Source organism: Liolophura sinensis, chromosome 1 (assembly GCF_032854445.1).
Source record: "Liolophura sinensis isolate JHLJ2023 chromosome 1, CUHK_Ljap_v2, whole genome shotgun sequence".
Taxonomy (NCBI): Eukaryota; Metazoa; Mollusca; class Polyplacophora; order Chitonida; family Chitonidae; genus Liolophura; species Liolophura sinensis.
The window spans coordinates 91728030-91754308 of record NC_088295.1 but is presented as its reverse complement, the minus strand read 5'-3'; the positions used below and the strand labels follow the sequence as shown (position 1 = coordinate 91754308).

Below are 26279 nucleotides of genomic sequence, written 5' to 3'. Positions count from 1 at the left end.
AGGAAGATAGCATCTACAAGGTGAACGTAAAGCAACTGGAGAAGTAGCCAGTGGCAATATGGTGCAATAAGTGATAGGAAGACAGCATCTACAAGTTGAACGTAAAGCAACTGGAGAATTAGCCTGTGGCAACATGCTGCAATAAGTGACAGAAAGATAGCATCTACAAGGTGAACGTAAAGCAACTGGAGAATTAGCCAGTGGCAACATGGTGCAATAAGTGACAGGAAGATAGCATCTACAAGGTGAACGTAAAGCAACTGGAGAATTAGCCAGTGGCAACATGGTGCAATAAGTGACAGGAAGATAGCATCTACAAGTTGAACGTAAAGCAACTGGAGAATTAGCCAGTGGCAACATGCTGCAATAAGTGACAGAAAGATAGCATCTACAAGGTGAACGTAAAGCAACTGGAGAATTAGCCAGTGGCAACATGGTGCAATAAGTGACAGGAAGATAGCATCTACAAGGTGAACGTAAAGCAACTGGAGAATTAGCCTGTGGCAACATGGCGCAATAAGTGACAGAAAGATAGCATCTACAAGGTGAACGTAAAGCAACTGGAGAATTAGTTAGTGGCAACATGGCGCAATAAGTGACAGGAAGACAGCATCTACAAGGTTAACGTAAAGCAACTGGAGAATTAGCCAGTGGCAACATGGTGCAATAAGTGACAGGAAGATAGCATCTACAAGGTGAAGGTAAAGCAACTGGAGAATTAGCCAGTGGCAACATGGCGCAATAAGTGACAGGAAGATAGCATCTACAAGGTGAACGTAAAGCAACTGGAGAATTAGCTTGTGCAACATGGTGCAATAAGTGATAGGAAGATAGCATATTCAAGGTGAACGTAAAGCAATTGGAGAATTAGCTTGTGCAACATGGTGCAATAAGTGACAGAAAGATAGCATCTACAAGGTGAACGTAAAGCAACCGGAGAAGAACCTGTGGCAACATGGCGCAATAAGTGACAGGAAGACAGCATCTACAAGGTGAACGTAAAGCAGCTGGAGAATTAGCCTGTGGCCACATGGCGCAATAAGTGACAGAAAGATAGCATCTACAAGGTGAACGTAAAGCAACTGGAGAATTAGCCTGTGGCAACATGGCACAATAAGTGACAGAAAGATAGCACCTACAAGGTGAAAGTAAAGCAACTGGAGAATTAGCCAGTGGCAACATGGCGCAATAAGTGACAGAAAGATAGCATCTACAAGGTGAACGTAAAGCAACTGGAGAATTAGCCTGTGGCAACATGCTGCAATAAGTGACAGGAAGATAGCATCTACAAGGTGAACGTAAAGCAACTGGAGAAGAAGCTATAGTTTGTAACCAAACAGAGCAAACTGATGGTGACCACAAATGTGAATATGAAGCTGTTTAGTTGTGGCCAACTCCATGGGTCAATAAGTGGCCGGAAGATATGCAGCAACTACTGGGTGATTTTGTAGAAATGGAGAATTGTGCCCCGTGGTGCAGTAAAAAACCGGAAGGCATGCAATGGCCACCAAGGATACAAGGCAACAACCGTTAACTGTGGCCTCTTGGAACAATAACAGTATGGAAAACAGAGATCAGAAGGTATCGGGCTTGAGAAATAGGCTGTGACTGGCTGGAGATATAGGTGTGGGGAAGCAGCAAATGTCAGAAGGTGCCGCACACGAGGAGGATGTTCTGACTAGCTGGAGCAATAAGAGTGGGAAAGCAGCAAATGTCAGAAGGAGTCGGACACGAACAATAGCTTATATAAATGCTTACTTGCGCCTATACCAGGGGCAATAACTGTGAAGAAGTGGCATTAGTGAAAAGGTGTCGAACTGCATGGGAAGGCTTGGCCTATACAGAAGCAATAGATAGAAGAAAGCGGTAAATGTTAGAGGGTATTGGACATAAGAATTATGTTGTGACTAACTGGAGCAATAGGTGTAGGGATGCGGCAAATGTCAGAAGGTATCGGACAAGAAAAGTAGGTTGTGACCAGCTGGAGCAATAGATTTGGGGATGCAGCAAATGTCAGAAGGTCGCGGACATGATAAGTATGTTCTGACCAGCTGGCGCAATAAGTGTAGGGATGCGCCAAATGTTAGAAGGTATCGGACACGATAAGTATGTTGTGATTCCCTTGACCAATAGGTGTAGGGATGCGGCAAATGTCAGAAGGTTGCGGACATGATAAGTATGTTCTGACCAGCTGGCGCAATAAGTGTAGGGATGCGCCAAATGTTAGAAGGTATCGGACACGATAAGTATGTTGTGATTCCCTTGACCAATAGGTGTAGGGATACGGCAAATGTCTGATGGTGTCGGACATGAGCAGTATGTTGTGTCTAGCTGCAGCAATAGGTGTGAGGAAGCAGCAAATGTCAGAGGGAATACCCCAAATGTCAAAAGGTGTCAGACATGAGTAGTAGGTTGTGACCAGCTGCAGCAATAGGTGTGGGGATGCGGCGAACGCCAGAAGGTGTCGGACATGACCAGTATGTTTTGACTGTAGCTGGAGCAATAAGTGTGAGGAAACCACAAATGTCAGAGGGAATACCCCAAATGTCAAAAGGTGTCAGACATGAGTAGTAGGTTGTGACCAGCTGCAGCAATAGGTGTGGGGATGTGACAAATGTCAGACGGTGTCGGACATGTACAGTATGTTGTGACCAGCTGGAGCAATAAGTGTGGGGATGCGGCAAATGTCAGAAGATGTCGGGCATGAGAAGTAGGTTGTGACTAGATGGAGCAATAGGTGTGAGGACGCGGCATATGTCAGAAGGTATCGTACATGAGAAATATTTTGTAACTAGCTGGAGCAAATAAGAATGGGCGATATGTCTAGTGCCGAAGAGGTTTTTGTAAGCGTAATGTATGACATCCTCTTAGTGGATATTTGTTGGCTGAATTTCCTATGCTATTTGTCCTGTCTATAAGCTGCCGTACTAAGCGTCAGGAGTTGTTACTCGCTCTGTTGGTTTTGTTAACAATTAGGGGAAAGTGCTGACAATGGCACAATGGTAGAAATGCATGCCGACTTGATCACGTGATAATCCCGACAGGTGTTAGTAAGTCCTATATAAGCACGAATAATCTCCGCCTATCCTGAGGGTACAGGGTGCCCTGTGTGTTATATATGAATTCACACCGTGACACCTGAACTACAGGTATATACATGTACACAGTGTACCATGCGTCAGCGATGGTGTCACACGTGTACAGAGGTCGGCAAAAACACGGTGCGTGTGCATACGCACCATTTATATAGCAGTCATATACAGAAAGAAATTGTATCCGTGCACGAACAATAACTTTCTCAATCGGAAATTCCTCTTTGTCTTTGCCAACATTCCTACATTAATATAATATTAGCTGGTAAACGAAATGTTCACTGTCCCTTAATGCACGTATACAAATATACACACGCCACAAAAATCCCACGCTGCCAGTCGCTTTGTCTTTTTTATGTGCATGTATGCACGGAAGTTTTACGTATGTGGTATGGTAAACTCTTATCTGGTTATATTTAGGCATTGTAACAATAGACCTTTGAAGAGGGTACTGTAAAGAAAACGTTATAGTGAATCATTAATTATTGCAGCAACGCCCTAATTACCAAGGAGAGAATGCGTGCCGGTTAAATCTTGCTTCTTCGTCATATACATTCATATCGATATTGTACATCTGTCTTATTCCGATTGGGCCCAAGGATTCATTATAAAGCAATGGTTAGACCTATGTTTTTAAAGTCTCTGTACATGTACCGGTATACCACAAAAGATGAATATTTTTGTTTGTGTCAGTTCACGGAGTGTGTATCATGAAGGCAGTTTGTAAAATAGGAAACAGTCATTTCAAGTAATTAAAAAAAATGATACATGTATATAATTATCTTAATCAGGCTATCAACTGTATACATGAACAGTTGCTCAACAAGGAATGTTCCGGTGTGTATGATTATATAAAAAAAAAGTATCTGTGAAATTGTTTTGCAATCTATAGGACTAAGATATTCGATTGAAAAACTGCGAATTTAAATCCAGATAATTCATTTGAGCGATTAAAATTAATGTAAGACTTGGAATAACCCTGGGCAGCTTTCTTTAATCCGCCAGAGCTATAGGCACACTTAACATTGGCTTGGCTAAGTCATGCCATTTCTTTTCCGAATGTAACGCCATTAACCCATTATTTTACCCCAATGTTTTAACTGTACATAGTTTTGTGCATCAAGAACAAACATATGTGACAACAATTAAGATTGCCTACCTCTGTCCGGGACATGAAATGATGGTTGATGTCCCCCCTGGGGATAAGGCCTATGGTGGGCGTCATATTCTGCCGATCACACCTTTCTCCACGTGATAATATTACACCGCCAAAGATAGTATCCCGGGGAAAACTGTGAGGGGACGTCGCCGTATCGTCGGGGCTTTCACTGTGCGTCCCCTGGGCGGAGGAGAGGTCATCATCCACCCACCCAGCCTGAGCCGCACGCCTGGCATCCACCCCACGGCTAGGAATGTGACCATCGTAGCCGGCTAACGGTGGTGTGCTCGTTGGTCGAGTTCTTCGAATTTCAAACTCAAAATCCAACCTTACACGAGGTGATAAGCGAAGACTCATGTTCTTGGATGAAAATGTCGAAGACTTATTTCGGTTATCTGTGGTGAGAACTGATACCAGCGTACGGTTTTTGTCGACCGCCAGCCCTGGGCTTTCCATTATAGGCCTAGTTAGGTAGTCAGCGTGGAAGATGGTCAGTCTGATCGAGGAACTGAGAAATGGGCTATGTACTAGCAACTAATAACTACAGCCTTTAATCCATATAGCGATCCGGACACTCACCTGCTCGCAGATCGCCTGTGTACTGCATATAGGCCTGTACATGGTGTGTGTCCTGACTGCCCGCGTTTGGAAATACATGTACATGTAAATGCACCATTAGCCCTATATATATATAGCTACGTAGTATTCCCAGCGTAGGCCAGTATTTGGTACTTCGGGCTATATATACAGAAAACCACGCAAGGAAAGCCTATGTTTAACTGACATTAATCTAGGCCCCAACTTACTGTGCGTTTCGCGGATTATCCGGATAATTCCATCTTTTGAAAACAGGTGAATGGCGTTCGTGTACACAATGAAGATTACGTCCTTGAGACAACGTGTTGACATATATTTACGTGTACACCTATATACATGTACATATATTTACGTGTACGCCTATATACATGCAGGCAATAAGGCATGTATATATACTGTATGTCCTGACAAATCTATTATTTGTTAAACAATATCATTCGACATATATACGATCCAGCCGTACATGTACGTACTTTATGGCAAAGCGGGATAAATATTCCTTAATTCAGATGGATGAATATAGGCCTCATGTTCATCATTCTCTGCCATGTCCATAGCCTTGATCTGTGGGCCCTACGTACATGTCCACATGATGAACAGGCTTGTAGGCCTAGTCTACTCCTTAGCCTACTAGGGCTGTTCCTGTGTACACATTCTACGTTTCGCCTAAAACACGAAAACACTTTTCGCCTAAGTTCTCGGTTGAAAGCAACAACAAATGCTCAAGGTAAATAGGCAGTAGTGCGAGAACATCAAATTGTCCGCGATGAACAGACTGAAACTTCCCACAGAATGAACACCGTATATATGTACACGTATGCCTATTGTCAGTCCGGATAGGCTGTACTCCGCTGTACAAGGTTGAAATAATGTTGATGACACCCCACGAGAACAGCATGAATGGGAACGGGGAATTGTGGGTAAGATGCCAAAACACGTAAATAAACTACATGGTTCGCTAAAGCACAGGCTACAAGGAGCAGAAAATACAAGACACCGCCAGGGAGATGCAGTTTTCTGCAATAACCCTTGTATATAATGCATATGTAATGGTTTTACACGCTAATATGGGCCGGTGTCCTCTTTTCCCGCTCTTTCATATGCTTTTTAAGAAAATAAAGCGTTTGAGTGACGGGGGCCATCAAATTTGGCGGGTAATGTTGTTGTGTCAATTGGCTCTCAGGCGGCCATGAACCAGGATGATTAGCAGAAATTAGAAAATAATTGCACCCCGTGCAGGATTGATGCTTTGAAATGCATTAAATCGCAATCTGTCAGTTGAATATTGCTCTAAGTGTGTAGAAATATTTTTCTTTGTACTCTAAGATGGGCATTTTTGGCGTGATGAACTGAAAAATCATTGGACAAGCTCCGCCCACGACAGTTCGCGTGAGAAAGACGATTCAACATGGCGAGGCTAAGGTTCCCCGGCCGCCCGGGATACAGATTTGATCGCAGAGGTGTGCGCTATGGCGCTGAAGAAGCAAGGAACATCACTGATCCATCCCTTGCAGTTGTTGCTAGCATCCACAGGGGCCTTCTTGCATTCAGGGAACTGTTTGGAGATTCAGATGAGGTAATGTTTTGATCAGGTTTTTCCTCCTTCGAAAATCGGGCACAAAATGGCCGACATCGTCGAATTCCGTTGTAACTGTGGTGAAAATAAATGGGGATAACGGGATATTGGGGTTTCGAATGCTTCAGAATTTCATTTACTAGTATAGCCACACGACAGTACTTGTAGTAAAAGGTATTGGCCCCACAGGATGAAGGCACATTGAGTAGGTATAGTCAATGAAAAATTTACAGTTGTGAAATTCGCAAAATGGCGTCCAGGCTTGTGGAGGTAGACCGTACGATTGAAACTACGAACGCTTGTTTTACACATATTCTACGCGGTGACAGTTTGCCGTGCTAGTGTAAATTGTCAGATAAGGAAGATCTGAGAGGGAAGAAGACTATGCTTCATATGTACATTTGTGTTACTTTGTGAATCGAATGCTTCAGTGGAAGTTGAGGGCGTCAATGTGTATGGTAGACCTATGCAATACCAAATAATTCAAGTACCTGTTGTATACAAAAGCCCTTGATTTGGAAAATACTGTTTTCGGTCATTTAACTTATCCAGAGAAAACACTCTTTTAAGTAATTAGTTGGCTCCTTAGGTCCTGCTATTGAATGAATTTGCTGTTATAATCATATTGCCTGTGTAGCTGAAGAATCCATTTATTGTTAGTATATTGGTATTGTTGCATCAGAATGCAGGATTTAAGAAACAAGCTTGTTATTTTGAGAGCATGTCTAAAGTATTTTTACAGTTAATATTTCACTTATTTACTATCACTGACCGATAGAAGGCCGGGTGTTGTTCACATACTGCTACTGTATAGAAATTTGAAATCTGACACATTCCTGCGATTTCAAACTTATCCAGTGTTTGTTCACAAAGCTTAACGTGATGATTGTCACTGGGAATCCGACAGTAACACCGGCATGTGAAGTGTCTGTTAGTTGAATTAAAAGAATAAAAGAACAAAAACAGTGTAATTGCTGTCAATATACAAAGCTCCCACCTTATAAGTGAAATATTCTTGAGTTTGGAGTGAAATCAAATAAATAAAAAAGTAAGTCATTAAATACATAAATGTATTAAAGTGGACAGGCAGCTATCACATATCTATTTACCTCTGTGGTTAAGGTGGTTAACGTGCAAACGCGGTGCATTGACCCAAGTGTCTCTGGATTCGAGTCCAGCTCATCCTTGCTACCTCTCTGGTTGTATGTGGGACGTTCTTAACAGCAACCTGCCGATGTTTCCACCGGGATCTGCTCATTTTCCTCCCACCATAATGCTGGTTGCTGTCTTGGAAATGATATATTCTTGTGTATGGCACAAAAAGCAAATCAAATAAATAAATAAACTAATGGTGAAAGAGGAGAGAAAGACAAAGTACTTAGGTGAAACAAGAGGGTGAGGTGGGTAATTTGGCATTGGCAACATTGAAACCCATTTAATCATTGTAAAGCCCAATTATTGAAATGTAAACACAGTACTTCGTAGAGCAATGATTAAAACACATTAATATTTTAAGTAGGACCAGCATGTCAAATATTTACATATACAAAAAAATCCCTCCCAGCCAGCATTCTTTTTAACAATCTAAGTTTGACCTAAAATGGGCATAACTGTCACATGCTACAGTGTGAAACAGGAGGTCACACACATCATTAACATTTTGAATCTGAGCTTACACACTGTTGTGTGAAACAGGAGGTCACACACATCATTAACATTTTGAATCTGAGCTCACACACTGTTGTGTGAAACAGGAGGTCACACTCTTCATGAACATTCATGGTCACACTGTGGAGTCTCAAACAGAAGGTCAGACAGTATGGTGATGAGTCAGGAGATGAGAATATGACTCAGCCAGTCTGAGTTATGTGAAATCAAACAGTGTAGTGTGTCAGGATGTTGCACACTGCCACACACGACTAACTGTTAGTGTGACATCCTACATGACCCTCTGAGTATGCATACCTCGACTAGACAATGGTTTTGTCAGTGTAACTGAATGTATTCAGGGATGGGTACAGGATCTCATCATGTCTGCCAAAAGGGCTCTTCTGAAAAAACAAACGGGGAAAAAATTTGAGAAAATAAATGATTTGTTTTCTTACAATTGAAATGTTTGTATTATTAAATTCATTTGGACTAACTCCTTGTTAGATCTCAGTAATATACATTTTATTATATGCATATAAATAGCACAAAATGGCTGAGAATGCATTTCAGAGTATACAAAGCATTTGTGACCTGCAGACCCACCTGCTATTTTAGTCCCTTTTGCCTCGCTAAGCTTGGCAAATTTTTTTTAAGAATTTAAATAAGGACTGTACAGAAACTCTCTGACACTCACACTGACATTTTGTGTGAGATCAATCCTGCCATACAATTCTCAATAAGGACATTACTTGTAAAACAGGGAAAAATGTCACCCACTCCAGTTAGAATCTTCTATTTCTCAAACCAACCACTCCTTAATGTCTTTGACTTTTGACTCTTTGGAACACATGGAAAACATATTTCCCATAACATTTTTCTTAAAAAATGTCGTGGGTTATTGAGCCATTTATCAGGGTCTTGTGAAGGTGGCCAAATTATGGAGGAAAACCCACATTAAGAGATTTGATGACATGATATAAAGTGTTTTTAAAATATGTATACTTTGATTTTGACTGTGAGACTTTTTGTTGAATCCACGTCCTTGTTATTAACAATAGATAATTACAACAGTTTCACAACTTTAGCCCAAATTATGCTTTTCGCGAAATGGGCATCCAAAATTAAGAAGGTGTAATTGTCTCTTGCCATAATACAACCTTGTTTACTGGAAGATTCATTTAGAATATTTATGAAAGGCAGGCCCTGTCTTTAGGCACAAATAGTACTTCATATGCCTAGTTGTATATAGTTAGTTTAAACGTAGCAGTGCCTATAGGTCACCTTGACCTGTTATTCACTTACTATATGTACCTTGGTTTGGTAAGAAGGTTGTGTGACTCCTGTGGGGTGTAAGGTTTGCTGTGTCAGGTTTATGTGTGTCAGACTGGGGCAGAGTGACAAGTAGCTGACAATACTCACACATGTTGTCACTCGTCTTACATCCTTGTCTCAGATTTTTTTTCATTTTTTTTACATTTGTAAGGCACCCAGTTATTGATCCTGTATAAAGATAAAGTGGGTCAGCACATTAATCAGCCTGTCTGGTGACAGTGTTCTGCTAGCCTGGTAGTTTCTCATCACAATTGATCTAGTAATGCCTTCATGCAGTCCCCTCATTTCAGGGATGAGCATTGTTTAGTTCTGGTCATGCCTGGTGAGCTCCCAGGTACAGCGCCTTCTCTGTCTAAAGCCCAGACCCTTTCATAGCCCCCTGACTGTTCCATTAGTGAACAAAAGCAGAGACTCGTCATATCCTGGCTTCATATTGCCTGTTTGCATAGGATGTATTGATTGCACACATACTATTTCATGTGGCCTTCCTCCTCTGGATATTCTGGGTGTTTTAATGAGTAATGCAAAGGCAAAAGTATTGGCTGTAAACCCCAACTCAGAAAGTTACGTGTATATATATAATCATTATTCCGCATGTTGAATGAATGAATGACTATGGCTTATTGCCACATCAACTATATACATGTATGTCCATGGAATTCTGTGTGTATTTCAAGGTATGACATGTTGGGTAAAGGTGTTGTAGCACACACACATACATTGTTTTAGTACTACTCAGAGTGGTAGTTAAATGTTCACACAATTTGTGTCTAAGCAGTGGGTTACGTGGTTTAATCATTGTAAAATTTAAAACCTTTGTCTAATACATGTATTATTTCTTTTGCATGAAAAGAGTAGAGTTAAATTTTGAAAAGGCGTGTGGAGAGCTGCCTGGTGTAGGGTCATAAAAAGTGAACCCATTTTCTTGGTCCCAATTGCTTCATTTAGTGTCTTGTGTGACATCACTTTTCTGTTTTTACACTGTCCTTATAGAAAAAGACAGCGTAATTTCTTTGATTAATGGGATTAAAATCTCGCCCCCATATGTTTCATTTTGCTGATGAAGTTAACATTCAAAGCTGTTGTAAAGGTGAGATAAGATAGGAGGTTGCACTTAGATTTTACACAAAACAAAATTATCAAGAGATATGCATAGTGCTTTAATTTTCAAAAGCTGTTTACATGTACACATATTACGTTTTGTGATTTCTGTACTCAGGCTTTAAATATACACAGCTTACTTTTTAGATACTGAAAATTTGCACATCATTGAAACTAGTAAATTAATGTTTTCAACACATTATGAATTAAATTTACAGAAGAAAAAGTGTTTTTTTTTATCAACAGTTTGTTTTACATGAAGACACACTGAGATAAGAATTAGAGTAAGATAAACATTTTCTGTCTGTGTTCCTAACCACTCCCAGTGTGAAAACCAATGTATGACACCACTTTGTTTCTTTTGTAGGAAGAAAGTTTTGAAGGATTTACTGCCAGAGATGTTCGCATTGCAACAAAAAAGGTGGAGGCTCTGCCAGAGATGCGAGCCCCTGTCAAGACCAGAGTTACCTCCCCTGGAGTATCCTCCCATGTTGACATTGAGCCATCATCTGCCTCAATTGGCACAAGAATGGCCCATGCAAAAACCTCTTTGGCATCACTGCCAGCCTCAGAACGTACAAGGAGTAGGGTGAAAACAGTTGTACGTAAATCCTACAGACAGATCATTAAAGAGGGCCTTGCCAAACCCACTAAGTCACATTTTGTAGCCAGTATCAAAGAGTTGAACAGATCACTAGCTCCTAAAGAGAAGAAAAAACAAAAGCTACTTCCATCTCCACAGAAGGAAACAGTATCTCTTAACCAAAAGACAGACAAGAAGGAGCTAACAAAACTTAAAAGCATTAAGATTCGATTAAAAGCCGATGGAAAGGAAGCAAAAATTGTCCGTGGTCGTGGTAGACCTTCTATATATCAGAAAGAGACCATGTTGGAGATGCTAGAGGGCAAAGGTCACGGCCGTGGAAAAAGAGCTGACTTACACATCTCAGACAGTCATATTGGGGCTAAAGCTGCTCAAAAGGCATTGTGTGCAAGTACTGTGATACCCCATAAAGGGCCAGGTCGACCCAAAAAAATAGTCCATGTCCCTGCCACTAAGCAAGTAGAAAAATCAAGAGCTAAGCATCTTTTAGCGAAGGCCAAAAAAGGATCTAAGTCAGCTGGTGTTAAAAAAAATGTTGTGCAAAATGTGGAACACCCAAAGGATTCAACTCCTCACCAGAGAAAAACATTTGTATTGCCAACACAGAGTTCGCGTTCTTCACGTGTGATTAAACCAAACAAGCGCTTCTTAGAGGATGACAGTGTACATGCATTTATTGCCAAGAAAACGAAGTGTGGGGATGTGTGCAGTAAGCCTGTGACGAGTCCACTGTATGTGTCTGTGGGGGATTCTGACAACTCTGGCATGTGGACCGATGTAGAATCCCCAGGGATCGGGCTACTTCAGGGTTCCACTCCCACCAGCTTTTCCCCAGGGAAATCCCAGGACCCCAAAACTTGTCTGTTTGAGCAGCCCTTGATAGTGGACCGGAAAGCGCCAGTGGAAGCCTAGCTTGAAGGTGCGCATGAAGTTAGGTGAAGAAGAGGAGGTGGAGCCAAAGGACAAAGCACAGGGTAAAAAACCAGCCTTCATGACTACACCCCCAGGGCATGAGGTGTCCCCTGGATCCATCCTCCCCACCAGCCCTTTTGCAGAGCCACGGTTTGGGCTGTTCAGTCAGATGGGCTCAGGGCCCCTGTACCCCACTGGGGACACACAGGAGCAGGACCCTCTGGCAGGGCTGGAGCGGGACAGCCAGGCCAAGAAGAGGAGCGGGAACAGTATACTGCGGCGGGCCAAACTACAGCTGAATCGAGCAGCCCTCAACCGATCTAAAGCTGCCCTGGCCCGTAAGCTGAAGGCCCAGATGAAGAAGGAAGCCCGACTGGAGGAGAAGAGGCAGAAACTGGGGCCTCTCAGTCCCCTAGGGACCATCAGCAGCCTTCACCTGCAGACCACCCCACCCAAAGCGGGCTATGAGTCATCACCTATCTCACCCAACTCCCAGATGCCAGGTATACAAAGTGTGTCATTTTCAAATGATCATGTATTGATGGTGTTCAATATTTGCGACTGAATGCAACTGAGGGGTCTTTCGTGGTTTGGTCGATCGACAACCAAGAAGATTAGGTGATTAAATATAGGTTGGTTCTTAATATACACAGGTTCTGCTGACACCGGAGAAGTCAGGAAGTTTGTACCTGGTTTTCTCCAGCACTGACCCAACTGTCTTGGTATAAGTATAAGTGAAAATTTCTACTAGTACAGCTAGTGATTCTTAAGGCAACAGCTTGTATTTGCTATTTTCAGCAATTCTAGGGTTGGTTTGGTATTCCGGAAATGTGTTTCAAAACCACATCAGGTTCAACACAGATAATTGATTTGCTTACAACTTCAAATTATGAGACATGACCACCTAAGAATATTATCCAGGCCTAAACTGACCGTTTGGGCTTTCGTCGATCAAATTTTCTTACCATGAACCAAAGAAGAATGCTTCTGTGATATTAATTGTAAACCATACTTACTTCTATAAGCTTATGTTGTAGGATGTTGTAAGATAGCTGGTCATACATGTCAAAGGTAATAATCTTAAGGGACCATGTGGCTTGCTGCAAGAGTTTAGCCTCTAACTTTGCTTCAGTATTAATTTCATACAACCTCACTTGACAGAAAGAATTACACATTGTGAAAAATTTCTCATTGCAGGACTACATGTGCCTGCTGGTGTGATCAGCCCCCGTAGTGTAAGTAAGAAGTCAGACAGTTCGAGTCCTCGCAAGTCTGGGAAATCTGTCTGTGCTGTATGTGGTGGCCCCAGCCGAGCACAGGGCAAGGGAGGCAACTCTGGTCTACCCAGCTGTGAAGGATGCAGCAAGTTCTACAGGGCACATTTAATGCGAGTCCCACACAGAAAGTATCACTGTAAAGCAGATGGTAAGGATATACTACCAACAGTTTGTTTCAGTTTTGTTGCTTTCTGGTAGAAAATGTTTTTCCTTAGAATGAAATCTCAATTACCTTGTTTGTGAGGTGCATTGGATAACTGGAGATAAATAACTGCTTTAACACTTTTGACGCATCTTTGTATTTTTTATTTTTCGAATATGTCCACATTGGTGCCACAGATATTTGGAAACAATTTCCTTCATTGATGCATAAGAAAAATCCATTTGTTTTTTTTTTTGTTTGCAGGTAAATGTGAGATAAGTTTTAAAAACAAAATGTTGTGCCGTGCTTGTCGCTTCCAAAAATGCGCAGAGATGTTTCCAAAGATGGCTGCCGCTCCAAGAAAGACAGGAGCATCGCGATCCTTGTCATATGACAAACTTAGTCGTATTTTAAAGACTGGGTCTAAGGCTTCACTCAAAGGTAAAGATGGAGCTATCCATAAAACTGAGGGCAGAGTTCAGAAAAGACCAGAAGAGAAGGAGAAGAAACAAGAACGACGGAGTAAAGGTAATAAACATGTACTTTTGGTCGGACTTTGTACACATCATTCCCATTTTAGTGTGTCTGTGTTGTTTTGTTTACCAGAAAGCTCCATATAAAAATGTAGAACAGAGCACATTCTTGGACTCAACATCTCTAAGGCCCTTAAAAACATTAAAAACAATAAACAGAGGGGGGGGGGGGGGGAGGAAAAACACCTATTAAACAGATAGAAAGATATATGCATGTTCAGTAGCATAAAATAAACCCGTTCAAAACCATTGGTCATTGTTTGTCACTATGAGTTGTGAAGGCAAACCTATGCAGAGTCAACTTGTGGAGAGGCTAAATTTGTCCTGTAGCATACCTAATCTATATTCATCTAAGACTCTAAGAGGCGAAGAATAAAGAATAAAAAGGAAAGGAATGACAATGAATACTGAAATTTGTAAGGATAAAACTGTTCAGGATTGTCTTGCATGTTGATATATTATTTTTAGGTGAAGAGGATAGGAGTCACTCAGATGGGGGAACCCTGGTTAGGCTTCTGTCGCCATCCTCAGTCAAGTCCTCCCCTGTTTCCCCCAATAAGCATGGAGATGGGCCCCCTCCAGCAGACACACCTGCCCCACCTGCCCCAGACGGGCGTGGCCCTCGCATCAAACACGTTTGCCGTAAAGCCGCAGTTGTCCTGGGCAAACCTGTTGCCACATTCCCCAGCGCAGCAGAATTCCGACTAAGTGCTTTGCCAAAACAGGAGAAAGTGAAAATACTGAAGGATGAGAAGGAGAAAGCAGGTAGGGTGGATTTGTTTGTTTATCTATTAATTTTGATTGTTGATTAAATACACTTAACGTGTATGTAAATCACATATAGAATGTGTTTTGTATTGGCCAAGTAAAGGTAAACATAGTATTTTGGTAATCCTTTATTATTTAAAAGCTGTTATCAGCATTTTAGTGGCCATAATGTATGAAGTAGAGGGTACAGTGTTTATGTACATCGCCTGAGGTCGTGATAAGCTCTGTGATTTTGTGCTCGTGTGCTGTGTTCCAGTAGAAGGATCTGACGATGAACTGCCCATGGAACAGATCATCAGCAGAGCTCCAGAGAAGAAAGACGATGTGGTCAGTCTCAAGAAAACACCGGTCAAGTCCACGGCCAAAAAAACTCAGGTGAAGCCGTTTCGAGGGGTCAGGCGGCGAAAGGTGCGGTGTAATGAGTGCAAGGGATGCCGAGCCTCTGACTGTGGGCAGTGTATATACTGTCAGTAAGTAGTCAAATGTACCAACAGTGTTAGAATAATGGAGAAGAGGGGTGTCTCATGTAGTCACATCTGGCTGTAAACTGAAAGTAAAATAACCTTAAATGTGTCCCCAGTGTCTAGGTCATAACACAATTAATCATGTAGTATTGGGATAATTGGAGAGCCCAGTGTCTTGCTCTTAGGTCTGCAGGGAGCTTATTTACTCCCCATATGAATTGTTATCTGTTGTGTTTGTGGTGTATTTGTAATGGGATAGTTATGAGCCATGACATATGTATACATGTATGTAACAAACGCTTGTTCCAGTTCTGGAGTTCAATAGATACTAACATGCACTTTTTTATTTTCCAGGGATAAGCCTAAATTTGGAGGGAAAAGCATTCTGAAACAGGCCTGCGCGTGAGTAGATTTAACTGTAATTAACACGGATTTTATATGATGTTCAGGACATAATAATACGAGTTATAAAATGAAACCAAAGGATTTGATTGATATATAGGCTCCAATGTCCTGAGATATGGGAAGTTTTGCTTTTTAAATGAATGAATGAAAAACACATTAAAAGTTAGGAATGTTTGTCAGTGCTTTGTACTAATTATGTTTCCTGTGTAAATATTTTGCTCAGCAATGGAAATTTTTGTCTTGTATGTCATTGAGAATGGCTGTGTTTATTTTATGGGCCATTCCTGTTTACTTGACTTTTTGCATGGAGTTCAGTTAATTGTTAGATCCAGGTTTCATTAGATCCAAAATAGTTGTAAAATGGAAAGAATACAAGCACACATAGATTTATTCACCTACATGAACTGTACAAGGTTCATTTTCTTTTCTTAAGAGAGAGGCGATGCTCAAATCCACGTTACACAAAGGCAGCGACAAAAGCATTTATCCGACCCAAGACAGTGATGGAAAAGTGTGAGTCTTCACCCAGTGTTGACTCCCCAGATGCTGGGAGTCCAGCAGAAAGCCGGACAGCAGGGCTACAGACAAGCTCACCCACGGGGCAGACTGTGTCACTCTACACAGCACAGACCACAGACACAACTGGATTCAGTCGAGGCCGGGCTGGGGGAGAGGCATACATCCCCAAGAGCCGAGTTGGGGGGGAGGCATACATCCCCAGGGGTGGGGAAACCAGGATCAAAAGGCTCTACCATCCCACGCAGGCTAAAGTCCTCCCACGAAAGGTGCCCAAAGAGAAGGTACAAATGCGTCTGTAGTAATGGTAGCAAAAAAAAGTAAATCTGAGGAAAAAAAGTAATTATACTACTTTATTCTCATATGACAAAAAGAAATTCATCTGAGATCTTTCAGTACACTGATAATGCAGTGTCCCTCTTCTCGTTGAAGTCATTGTCCACAGTTAACAGGATTGGACACTGTTACAGTTGAAATATATCTATGATAATTCTAAAACATGACATTCTATGAACATAAAATAATTATTAAACACTCAAGTAACACCTATTATGTGAGCCTCCTTAGCGGAGATTGTATCAGATGTGTATTTTAACATGCTGTTCTGTGCCAGGCAGTGACCGGTTCGAGGATGCCAACCATTCTGCCGGTAGTCAGCTCTCTGGCAGACAAAAGACACAAGCGACAGTGGGCATCCACCCTGAGTACCACTCATCGTCTCAAGGCAGAGTTCAGGGTGAGTCAAGCATGCTGTAACAACAGCGAGAAGCTACTGTGAGGGACCGATTGATTAAGTGTAAATGACTGACTTTTAATACCCATTACAAAAGAAAGCCTATGCCACTGTTAAATACAGTTTTGAGTTTTCAGAATTCACTGCGGATGAACGAGCCATAGGTGCATTTCCCTGTAAGATATGGTTTATACTCGAATATCTGTGTGTACAGTGACTCCTGGTATTACTGTTTCTATATTGTGACCGCTGACACAGCATTTGCGTCTGGGTGTGTTACAGGAAGCCTACGATGTAGAGACTGCCTGGAGCCATGGCCTGGCGCTGACCATGTCTGGAGCCGTCTGTCTGAGGACCGTGTGCTATCTGTGTGGCAGCGCTGGCAAGCATGAGGTGAGAACACATACAGGTCCACTGAATATTAATAATAATAATACGGCATTGCCTATTCCCTAAAATGTCACTTGCATGTAGAAGGTGAATAGTAGTTGGCACAACCATGTGTCAAGATACTGGGCTGTTAGAAATCACCATCCTACCTTACAGATACTATCTGCTCTACAGTTATGTGGTACACATGATGTACAGTTGTGTAACACATGCTGTACATTTATGTGGTACACATGCTGTACATTTACGTGTTACACATGCTGTACAGTTATGTGGTACACATGCTGTACAGTAATGTGGTAAACATGCTGTACCGTTATGTGGTATGGATGCTGTACCGTCCTATGGCACAGATACCTCAGTGTCTATGGTATGTTCAATACAGATACTGTACTGACCAGCATTACACACACTGTTATGCATCACACATTCTGTTCTATATTACAAATGCTGTTCTATATTACAAATGCTGTTCTTTATTTCTAATGCCGTTCTTTATTACAAATGCCGTTTTATATTACAAATGCCGTTCTATATTACAAATGCCGTTCTATATTACAAATGCCGTTCTATATTACAAAAGCTGTTCTGCACCACATGTTGCTCTGCTTCACATGTGGTGTTCTATATTACAAGTGCTGTTCTGCATTACAGATGCTGTTGTGCATCATAAATGCTGTTCAATATTACAAATGCTGTTCTGCATCACAAATGCTGTTCTGCATCACAAATGCCGTTCTTTATTTAACGTGCTGTTCTGCATCACACATACTGGTCTGTATTATACATGCTGCTCTGCATCACTCGTGCTGTTCTATATTACACATGCTGTTCAATATTACACATGCCGTTCTGCATCACAGATGCTGTTCAATATAACAAATGCTGTTCTGCATCACAGATACTGTTCTATATTACACATGTTGTTCTATATTACAAATACTGTTCTGCATCACAGATGCTGTTCTATATTACACATGCTGTTCTATATTACACATGCTGTTCTGCATCACAGATGCTGTTCTATATTACACATGCCATTCTGCATAACACATGCTGTTCTGCATCACAGATGCTGTTATGCATCACACATGCTGTTCTGCATCACAGATGCTGTTCAATATAATAAATGCTGTTCTGCATCACAGATGCTGTTCTATATTACACATGCTGTTCTATATTACAGATGCTGTTCTGCATCACAATGCTGTTCTGCATCACAGATGCTGCTCTGCATCACAGATGCTGTAATGCATCACAGATGCTGTTCTATATTACACATGCTGTTCTATATTACACATGCTGTTCTATATTATACATGCTGTTCTGTATCACAGATGCTGTACTGCTGTGTGTGCTGCGAGCCATTCCACATGTTTTGTTTAGAGGAGGATGAGCAGCCCTCAGTGGAGAACATTCAGAACTGGTGTTGCCGGCGTTGTCAGTACTGTAATGTGTGTGGGCGCCAGCAGGAGGTAGGCGCATATTGTAAACAGTCAGGATGACAGATTTAAAGCAATGTCATTTAAAGAATTAATATTTTCTGGCCACTGTAACACGGTACATCGGTATTGGTGTCCTGTTAAAAGTTATCTTTAATAAATATTTACGCTGCTAAAATTTGATCTGTTGTCAACATGACACTAAATATAAAACATTCTGATGTCTTACTTTTGTCTTGTAGTTGCTGAGATGTGACAAGTGCCAGAACACTTATCACCCTGAGTGTTTAGGGCCGAACTACCCCACAAAACCATCCAAGAAGAAGAACATCTGGGTAGGTGGTATTTTGAGTAATCTTGACTAAATAAATATTCTGTATTACACTTGTTGTTTATGACTCTGTAATGTTCTGCATTTACAGGTTCATTATCTAAAGTTGTACACAGAGCTCTGTATGTATAGGCTGGTTATATCTGGAGAAGAAACCTGTGCATGGCCATGTGTTTCCCATGGGCTCTGCTCGGTTCCCTACCACCATAATGCCGGCCGCTGTCATATAAGTGAAATATTCTTGAGCAAGGTGTAAGACACCAATCAAATAAATAAATAAATACATGGAGAAGAGTTCTTAATATTTCCATGTCAGAGCCTTTTACAGATTTTAAACTCTCATGAAATATCTTCTTTAAAGATGATTGTTCCCAGCTTTGGACAGGGAAATTGTGTATGATACCCTGCTGTCACTGTTTATAAGGCGTTTGTGACAATAATTGGTCAGCGACACTCGTGTGGCAGTTTGCACAGTCTAACATTTGTTGAAAACACCCATATGATCTGCTAATGTCTACGTCATGTGTGGGAAAGTTTGTCATTAACTTGGTTCATGTTGATGGTTTAGCCACTGGCACCCCTGTTTCCTCCACCCTAAAACTGACTCCCATTGTACATGTATCAAAGTAAAAGAATTTTTAGTGTGGCATTTAATTTTCCTGTATTTCAGGTGTGCACAAAGTGTGTGCGGTGTAAGAGTTGTGGGGCAACTACTCCAGGGTTAAGCTCCTGTGCTACATGGACCTACGATTTCTCTCTCTGTTATGAATGTGGCAAATTGATGGATAAAGGTATGTACACACCCAGAGTTGAAGCTCAAAGGGCAATAAGTGAAGAGTCTTTAGATATCACTGTGGTAGTTGGGAATATACATGTCAATATGTCTTATAGGGATGTTTACATGTATCACTGTGGTAGTTGGGAATATACATGTCAATATGCCTTATAGGGATGTTTACATGTATCACTGTGGTAGTTGGGAATATACATGTCAATATGCCTTATAGGGATGTTTACATGTATCACTGTGGTAGGTGGGAATATACATGTCAATATGCCTTATAGGGATGTTTACATGTATCACTGGTAGTTGGGAATATACATGTCAATATGCCTTATAGGGATGTTTACATGTATCACTGTGGTAGTTGGGAATATACATGTCAATATGCCTTATAGGGATGTTTACATGTATCACTGTGGTAGTTGGGAATATACATGTCAATTTGCCTTATAGGGATGTTTACATGTATCACTGGTAGTTGGGAATACACATGCCAATATGCCTTATAGGGATGTTTACATGTATCACTGTGGTAGTTGGGAATATACATGTCAATATGCCTTATAGGGATGTTTACATGTATCACTGTGGTAGTTGGGAATATACATGTCAATATGCCTTATAGGGATGTTTACATGTATCACTGGTAGTTGGGAATATACATGTCAATATGCCTTATAGGGATGTTTACATGTATCACTGTGGTAGTTGGGAATATACATGTCAATATGCCTTATAGGGATGTTTACATGTATCACTGTGGTAGTTGGGAATATACATGTCAATTTGCCTTATAGGGATGTTTACATGTATCACTGGTAGTTGGGAATACACATGTCAATATGCCTTATAGGGATGTTTACATGTATCACTGTGGTAGTTGGGAATATACATGTCAATATGCCTTATAAGGATATTACATGTATCACTGTGGTAGTTGGGAATATACATGTCAATATGCCTTATAAGGATATTACATTTATTTAAGTTTCATTTTTATTTTTGTTTTTTCTTTTGTTTTTTTTTTTGCTTTATTTTTCGATGTGTATATTTTTTGGTTAGCCATGCATGCCATTCTATGGAGAGAATAAATGATACGCATTATTTATTTAATGATGAAAATTTGTCTATAGATAAGGTTTCTAAGATCACAAATTCACCTTGTACTGTGTATATCTTGGGGTGTGTATGTTAGAAATTTCAGTTGTACCATGTATTCCGGGGTTGTGTTACAGGAAATTTCTGTCCTGTGTGTCACAAGTGCTACTCCGATGATGACTGGGAGTCTAAGATGATCCAGTGCTCTGCCTGTGATTCCTGGGTGCATGCCAAGTGCGAGGGACTCTCTGGTACGTTGTTAGTACCCTGGTGAACTGCATGTCTCAAGGCCCAGACTTAGCAGGTGGTCCCAAAATCCCTGTGTCCTGTACTTTTCATTCTTTGGTTGAGGTTTAATGCCAATTGCAATGTAATTTTGTTCATAAGGCCATTGTGTCTCAATGTTTATAACAATCTGATTGGAAATAGCATGTCCAGGACACACTGCCTGCTGCAGGAGTTAACCCAAGGAGTGTTTTGTCATTACAAGCTGACATGTAAACAGTCAAAAAAAAGATTCCACTTCACAGGAACAGTGGTAAACCATACATGATACAAACTTATGCTCTTGAGTCATTCTAACTTGTAGTTACGGATTCGTTAACGATTAAAAGTGTGAACTTGTATTAACCACTGGTGTATGTTGCAGATGAACGGTATGAGCTGTTGTCCTGTATGCCAGAAGACGTGGTGTACACCTGTGCTAAGTGCTCGACCGTCCGCCCAGCCCCCTGGGAGCAGGCCGTTAAGGAGGAGATGGCCACAGGATTCAGCCTCGTCCTGGCCGCCCTTTGGAATTCCAAGTGTGCTCAACACCTGGTCAAGGCCCAGGCAGATTCTCAGGTGAAACTTTGTGTTGAGGTGGGGTTATTTGGAGGGTTTCAGCATATATGATATGCCTCAGGGGAACAGGACTCGAAATTAGTGCCTGTCAGCCTGAAGCAGACAGGTAAATTATACATGGAGACAGCGAAAGGTTATACCAATGGAATGTAGTGGCAGTTTATCAGAAAGTAAGGTAATTGTATTGCATTTTCACATTGCCACACATTTCAGCGATTTTCAATACTAAGTACAGTGCAGCCTTGCTATAGCATGCGGCTTTGGGGACAGGTTCCTGAGCGTTACAGGCTACCTCGCACTGTAATGAAATGACCTTGGGATCCAGTATATACGGCTACAGTATACAGAACTACAGTCTGTCTTATAGGTAATGATTTTGACACGGAACGAAGTTTTATCGATACAAATTGTGTTTTGTCATATGCTTTCTTATTGTTAGTTTACTATAAATGCGTGAGATTTTTTTGTTACCTAACATTTCACGAAGCTAGCCTGGCATCGCGTAATCACAGGCCTGAGCTGATCTGCAGAACTCGGTGCAAGTTAAACATTTGCACAAGCTGAATTCAAGAACCGTAGTTTCATCCAATTTATTTTTAAATGAAAAAAGCTACAATACATTTGGGGTCCAATTCGTCCAGGTCTGTTTAGTATCAGAAGCGACTCCTGGAACATAGATGCCTCAGCTGCTAAATGGCAGACTGCAGACAACTGTCAACCCGATCATGTCACCGCATTATAGCTACTGAACAAAAAAAAAATATAGTTTTAATATTTTAATGTATACTTCGCTAAATCGGTGTATTAAATTGAGGTAAGAGGAATAAAATTAAGAAGCCATTTTCAAACATTTGAGTGAGTTCATCTCAACTCTCACATGTCAGCATGCCGATAAGCCAAATCTCACTCCCTGCAGTTTCACGCTTCGCTTTATAGCCATTTAATAATATGTTATCAGCATTTGCTGAAAGTGTACCAGCAGTAATCCCTTTATAAGGTTCGCCTGTTACAGTGAGCAACATGTATTCTGCATTGCTGATGAAGCCCTGCACACATGCGGAAGTAATGCTGCAATGATGTCACACGTGCATTAGGAATCAAACTCTGTTGCAAAGAAAATGTAACCAGTTACAACCTTTTCCATTATTCGTAGAAAAATCCATTCTTTTTGCTTATACTTGTGTAATATTCAAACGCTTAAGCCTAAAATGTCAAATAACACATAGGTCACAGATGACACACCAACAGTGGGAAATGAAGCAAATGATGTCGCTTTATTTACATATATTTCTTGGTGAAATGTCATTATTCATTTGCAGTTTTAGCTGTTCTCACATGAAACTACACTGCAGGTTTTTAGGGGGCAAGATTTGGGTCTCGTTATGTCCGATTGTGTGCTATATCAAGGTGTCTTATAGCGAGGGTAGACTGTACAATTGTGATGGGTGTCTCTGTGTTTGGGCAGGTAACTTAGTATCAGTACCAGCGACAGGTAGCTAAAATTTGGATTTCAAGACCTGTGAGAATTTGAGGTAGTTGAAAATGTATCTTTCGCAATGTCTGAGGGAGTGAGGAAGAGGAACACAGGGAATCTGATAAGTGATGACACCTCTGGGCCTGCAGGGAAAGGGAGAAAATGTGTTGGCAGTATCAGTGTTTGTGGGATGTAAAGTAATGTGGAGATCTGGCTATTGTATGTGTAGTATGTATTTATTGTATAAACATGATTTATCTTTGTAGAAAGTTGAAAATGACTAAATTGAGATTATTTTCCTTTGTTTAGGAGAATGTGTCAGCTGAAGAGAAAGCTGGGGAAGTAGTTCTCAACAGAGACGTGCTGCCTGTTGCTGCTCTAGAACCATTTGATTCTTGTGATAAAAACACGGACCTGTCCCAGGTACGTGATGAAATGTTTGCTCAGTATGTGGGCGGCCTGAAGCCAGAAGACTGTGATGTGATCGATCTCAGCACTCCTGAGGACCTGGGGGGTATGATACCCACGGCAGAAATTCAGCCAATCAGTGCTGATCAGGCTGAACTCTGCACAGACATTGAACCAATCAGTGCTGACCAAGAACAACTCTCTACAGATATTCAGCCAATAAGTATTGAACAAGGAGAACTCTCTTCAAATATTGAGCCAATTGGTGCATATCTAGCCAAACCTTGTACAGAAATTCAGCCAGTTACAACAAACCAACTACAGCCCACTACAAACAAACCGTACACAACAAAAAATCAGCAACTATCTTCAGCACAGATCTCACCTCCACAAGGTGAGTGCATGGAAACAGACAGTAGTCATTCTCAGGTACCTAGTGAGCTACCAAACAGCATTTTGTCACAAGACAACGCAATCATGCCAGAGCCACCTAGGAGTGATACAAAAGAGGAACCCCCAGGCCAGGGGGGGACAGGTGTGGAGGAGGGTGCCCTGCTTCGGGATAGCCGACAGGCTAAGGAGAGCAGGTCAGGTAGTATTGACACCTGTTCTCAGACTGGAGGATTGGACAGAAAGGACTCCATTCCCTATTCAACAAACAGCACACCTTGTGTTGGGTGTGAGAACCGAGAAGGGTTAGTCCTCACTGAAAACACACCATTTTCTGACTGTCTGTCTGATTCTCCTCCGGCATCAGGCTCCTGGGAGACACCCAAGGTCACAGGGGCCGTAACAGGTATGGATGTTGATGGCCAGAGTGACACCAAAGGGAACTTGTTAGACATGCGCCGGCAATCTCATGAAAAAGTGCTACAGGAAACTGAGGACAAAAGTGTGCATATTGTTGATGAGGATAAAAGTGTGAAGGGTATAGTTTCCAGTATGTCAGGTCAGTGTGGTGCACTCACAGAGAAAAAACAGTTGGTTCCCCAGTTCACACTCAAAGAACTGCAAGGTCAGCTCATACCCAGAAAAACCTACCCCAGGGATTTTGAAGCAATAAGACAGAAGCTGTATCAGGAGGAATATGATAGTATCGTAAGTAGTCATGGTCAGTGATTACTGTGGTGAGATGTGCTTTGACTAGCCATGCCTTCATATTATGATCAAAGTGTTGATGATTTAGATAACCAGTGCTGAGTACAGCTCTGTTATCTACCGTGGTCCTGACATTTTTGGTGACATTTTCTTGTAATATATGTTGCTTAGTAAATCACCTTTATTCCACGCACAATATTCCTCTTGGCATACATAAGATGTCACATCTTGTCAATGTTTGTGTTTACAGGAAGCCTTTAATGAAGATATGGTGATGATCATACAAAGTGCACTTTCTGACCCTGAATCTCAGAAGAGTTCAGCAAAGAAAAAGGCCAATAACTCTGTCAGGTCTATTTTCATTAAGGTAAAGTAGGCTGATATTGATATTAAGATATGTACATGTACTTGACAGACTGGATTTGATCAGGCTGAAAGTAACATCTTTGTTGTTATTTCTTTTAATAAAATGTCGTGTGTTGTATTTAAATGCTGGTCTGTGTGTTGAAGGGCATTTTCGTGTGACTGTCAGATTATACAAATATACAAAATATTTTGAGGAAAAGAATTGCGTAAAAAATATTGGAGAATACTGATATAGCTTTTGCTTTGGCTTGTTTTTTTCTAATGCATTTTATTTGGTTTTTGTATAAACTGTGTTGTATAAATCAATGGTCTGTTCCATTTTCAGCAAATGGAGAAGTATTTTCCATGGTTTAATGTTAACAGATGTTCTCTCTGGAATCATCACAGAAGTCTTCCCGAGTGAGTTTAAGCCTTAAATCTCGCACAGTTTATGGACACATTTTGTGTACAGACTTATGTATACTTCTGTTTCACTTAGCTCTGTGATTAGCAGGCCATGTTCCCAGCTTAGCTTCCACATTAACTGCTCTGAATTGTTACATTCATTAAACTGGAACTCAGTCCTGTCACCTGTACTGTCTCCAAAGTGTCAATGCTGTATGCCACAAACAGAAGTGTCCCGTGATGTTAAAGTAATTCTGAATTCATATCACCTCATTATGTGGGAATAATAAAAAGCATAACATCACAAATAACATAAATCTAACGGACGCGCCCACTCAGACAGCATCAGAACTTCGCAAGCCATTTTCAAGTCTCGTGACTCGGTTGCTCCTCCCAAAATTAATAGCATCTTTTTTCACAATATAATTGATTATAGTTCATTTCTGTTCATTATTAACACACAAATTAAAGTTAAGACTCCCAAACAATTTGTCAATCACCCTTTATATGGTGAACATCTCATTAATTTCAATGAAATCATTCCATAAGTTTATCTTTTCCACGATGATGCCGAGTGCGACCAACTCTTGTTGAAAATGGGGGTTAGTGAAGTTTGGCTAGATGCCAATGTAATTAAACACATTTGTGTTAATTGTGACATTCCGGTCTTCATTATTCACGAATAACTAGGTGATATGAAGTAAGAATTACTGAAGGATTACAGAAAACATGTTTTAGTATCGTACAGCTTTGACATGTTGAGGACAGCACATCGAAAGGGCTGAGTTCAGGTTAGTAAA

At 41.1% G+C, this 26279-nt stretch overlaps 1 protein-coding gene across 1 annotated transcript in view; it reads left to right on the top strand.

Moving 5' to 3' along the window:
• Window positions 1–6256: 6256 nt before the first annotated feature.
• Window positions 6257–26279, top strand: part of LOC135462100 (histone-lysine N-methyltransferase 2A-like) — a 53641-nt gene continuing 33618 nt past the window's right edge. Inside the window, 19 exon segments of the mRNA XM_064739456.1 lie at window positions 6257–6424; window positions 10875–11999; window positions 12001–12526; window positions 13221–13448; window positions 13707–13970; window positions 14444–14740; window positions 15000–15213; window positions 15562–15609; window positions 16046–16412; window positions 16742–16864; window positions 17144–17254; window positions 18589–18726; window positions 18936–19028; window positions 19695–19815; window positions 21044–21157; window positions 21556–21749; window positions 23533–24729; window positions 24980–25096; window positions 25421–25494. Of these exon segments, the coding sequence (XP_064595526.1) occupies window positions 6257–6424; window positions 10875–11999; window positions 12001–12526; window positions 13221–13448; window positions 13707–13970; window positions 14444–14740; window positions 15000–15213; window positions 15562–15609; window positions 16046–16412; window positions 16742–16864; window positions 17144–17254; window positions 18589–18726; window positions 18936–19028; window positions 19695–19815; window positions 21044–21157; window positions 21556–21749; window positions 23533–24729; window positions 24980–25096; window positions 25421–25494 (5519 nt within the window).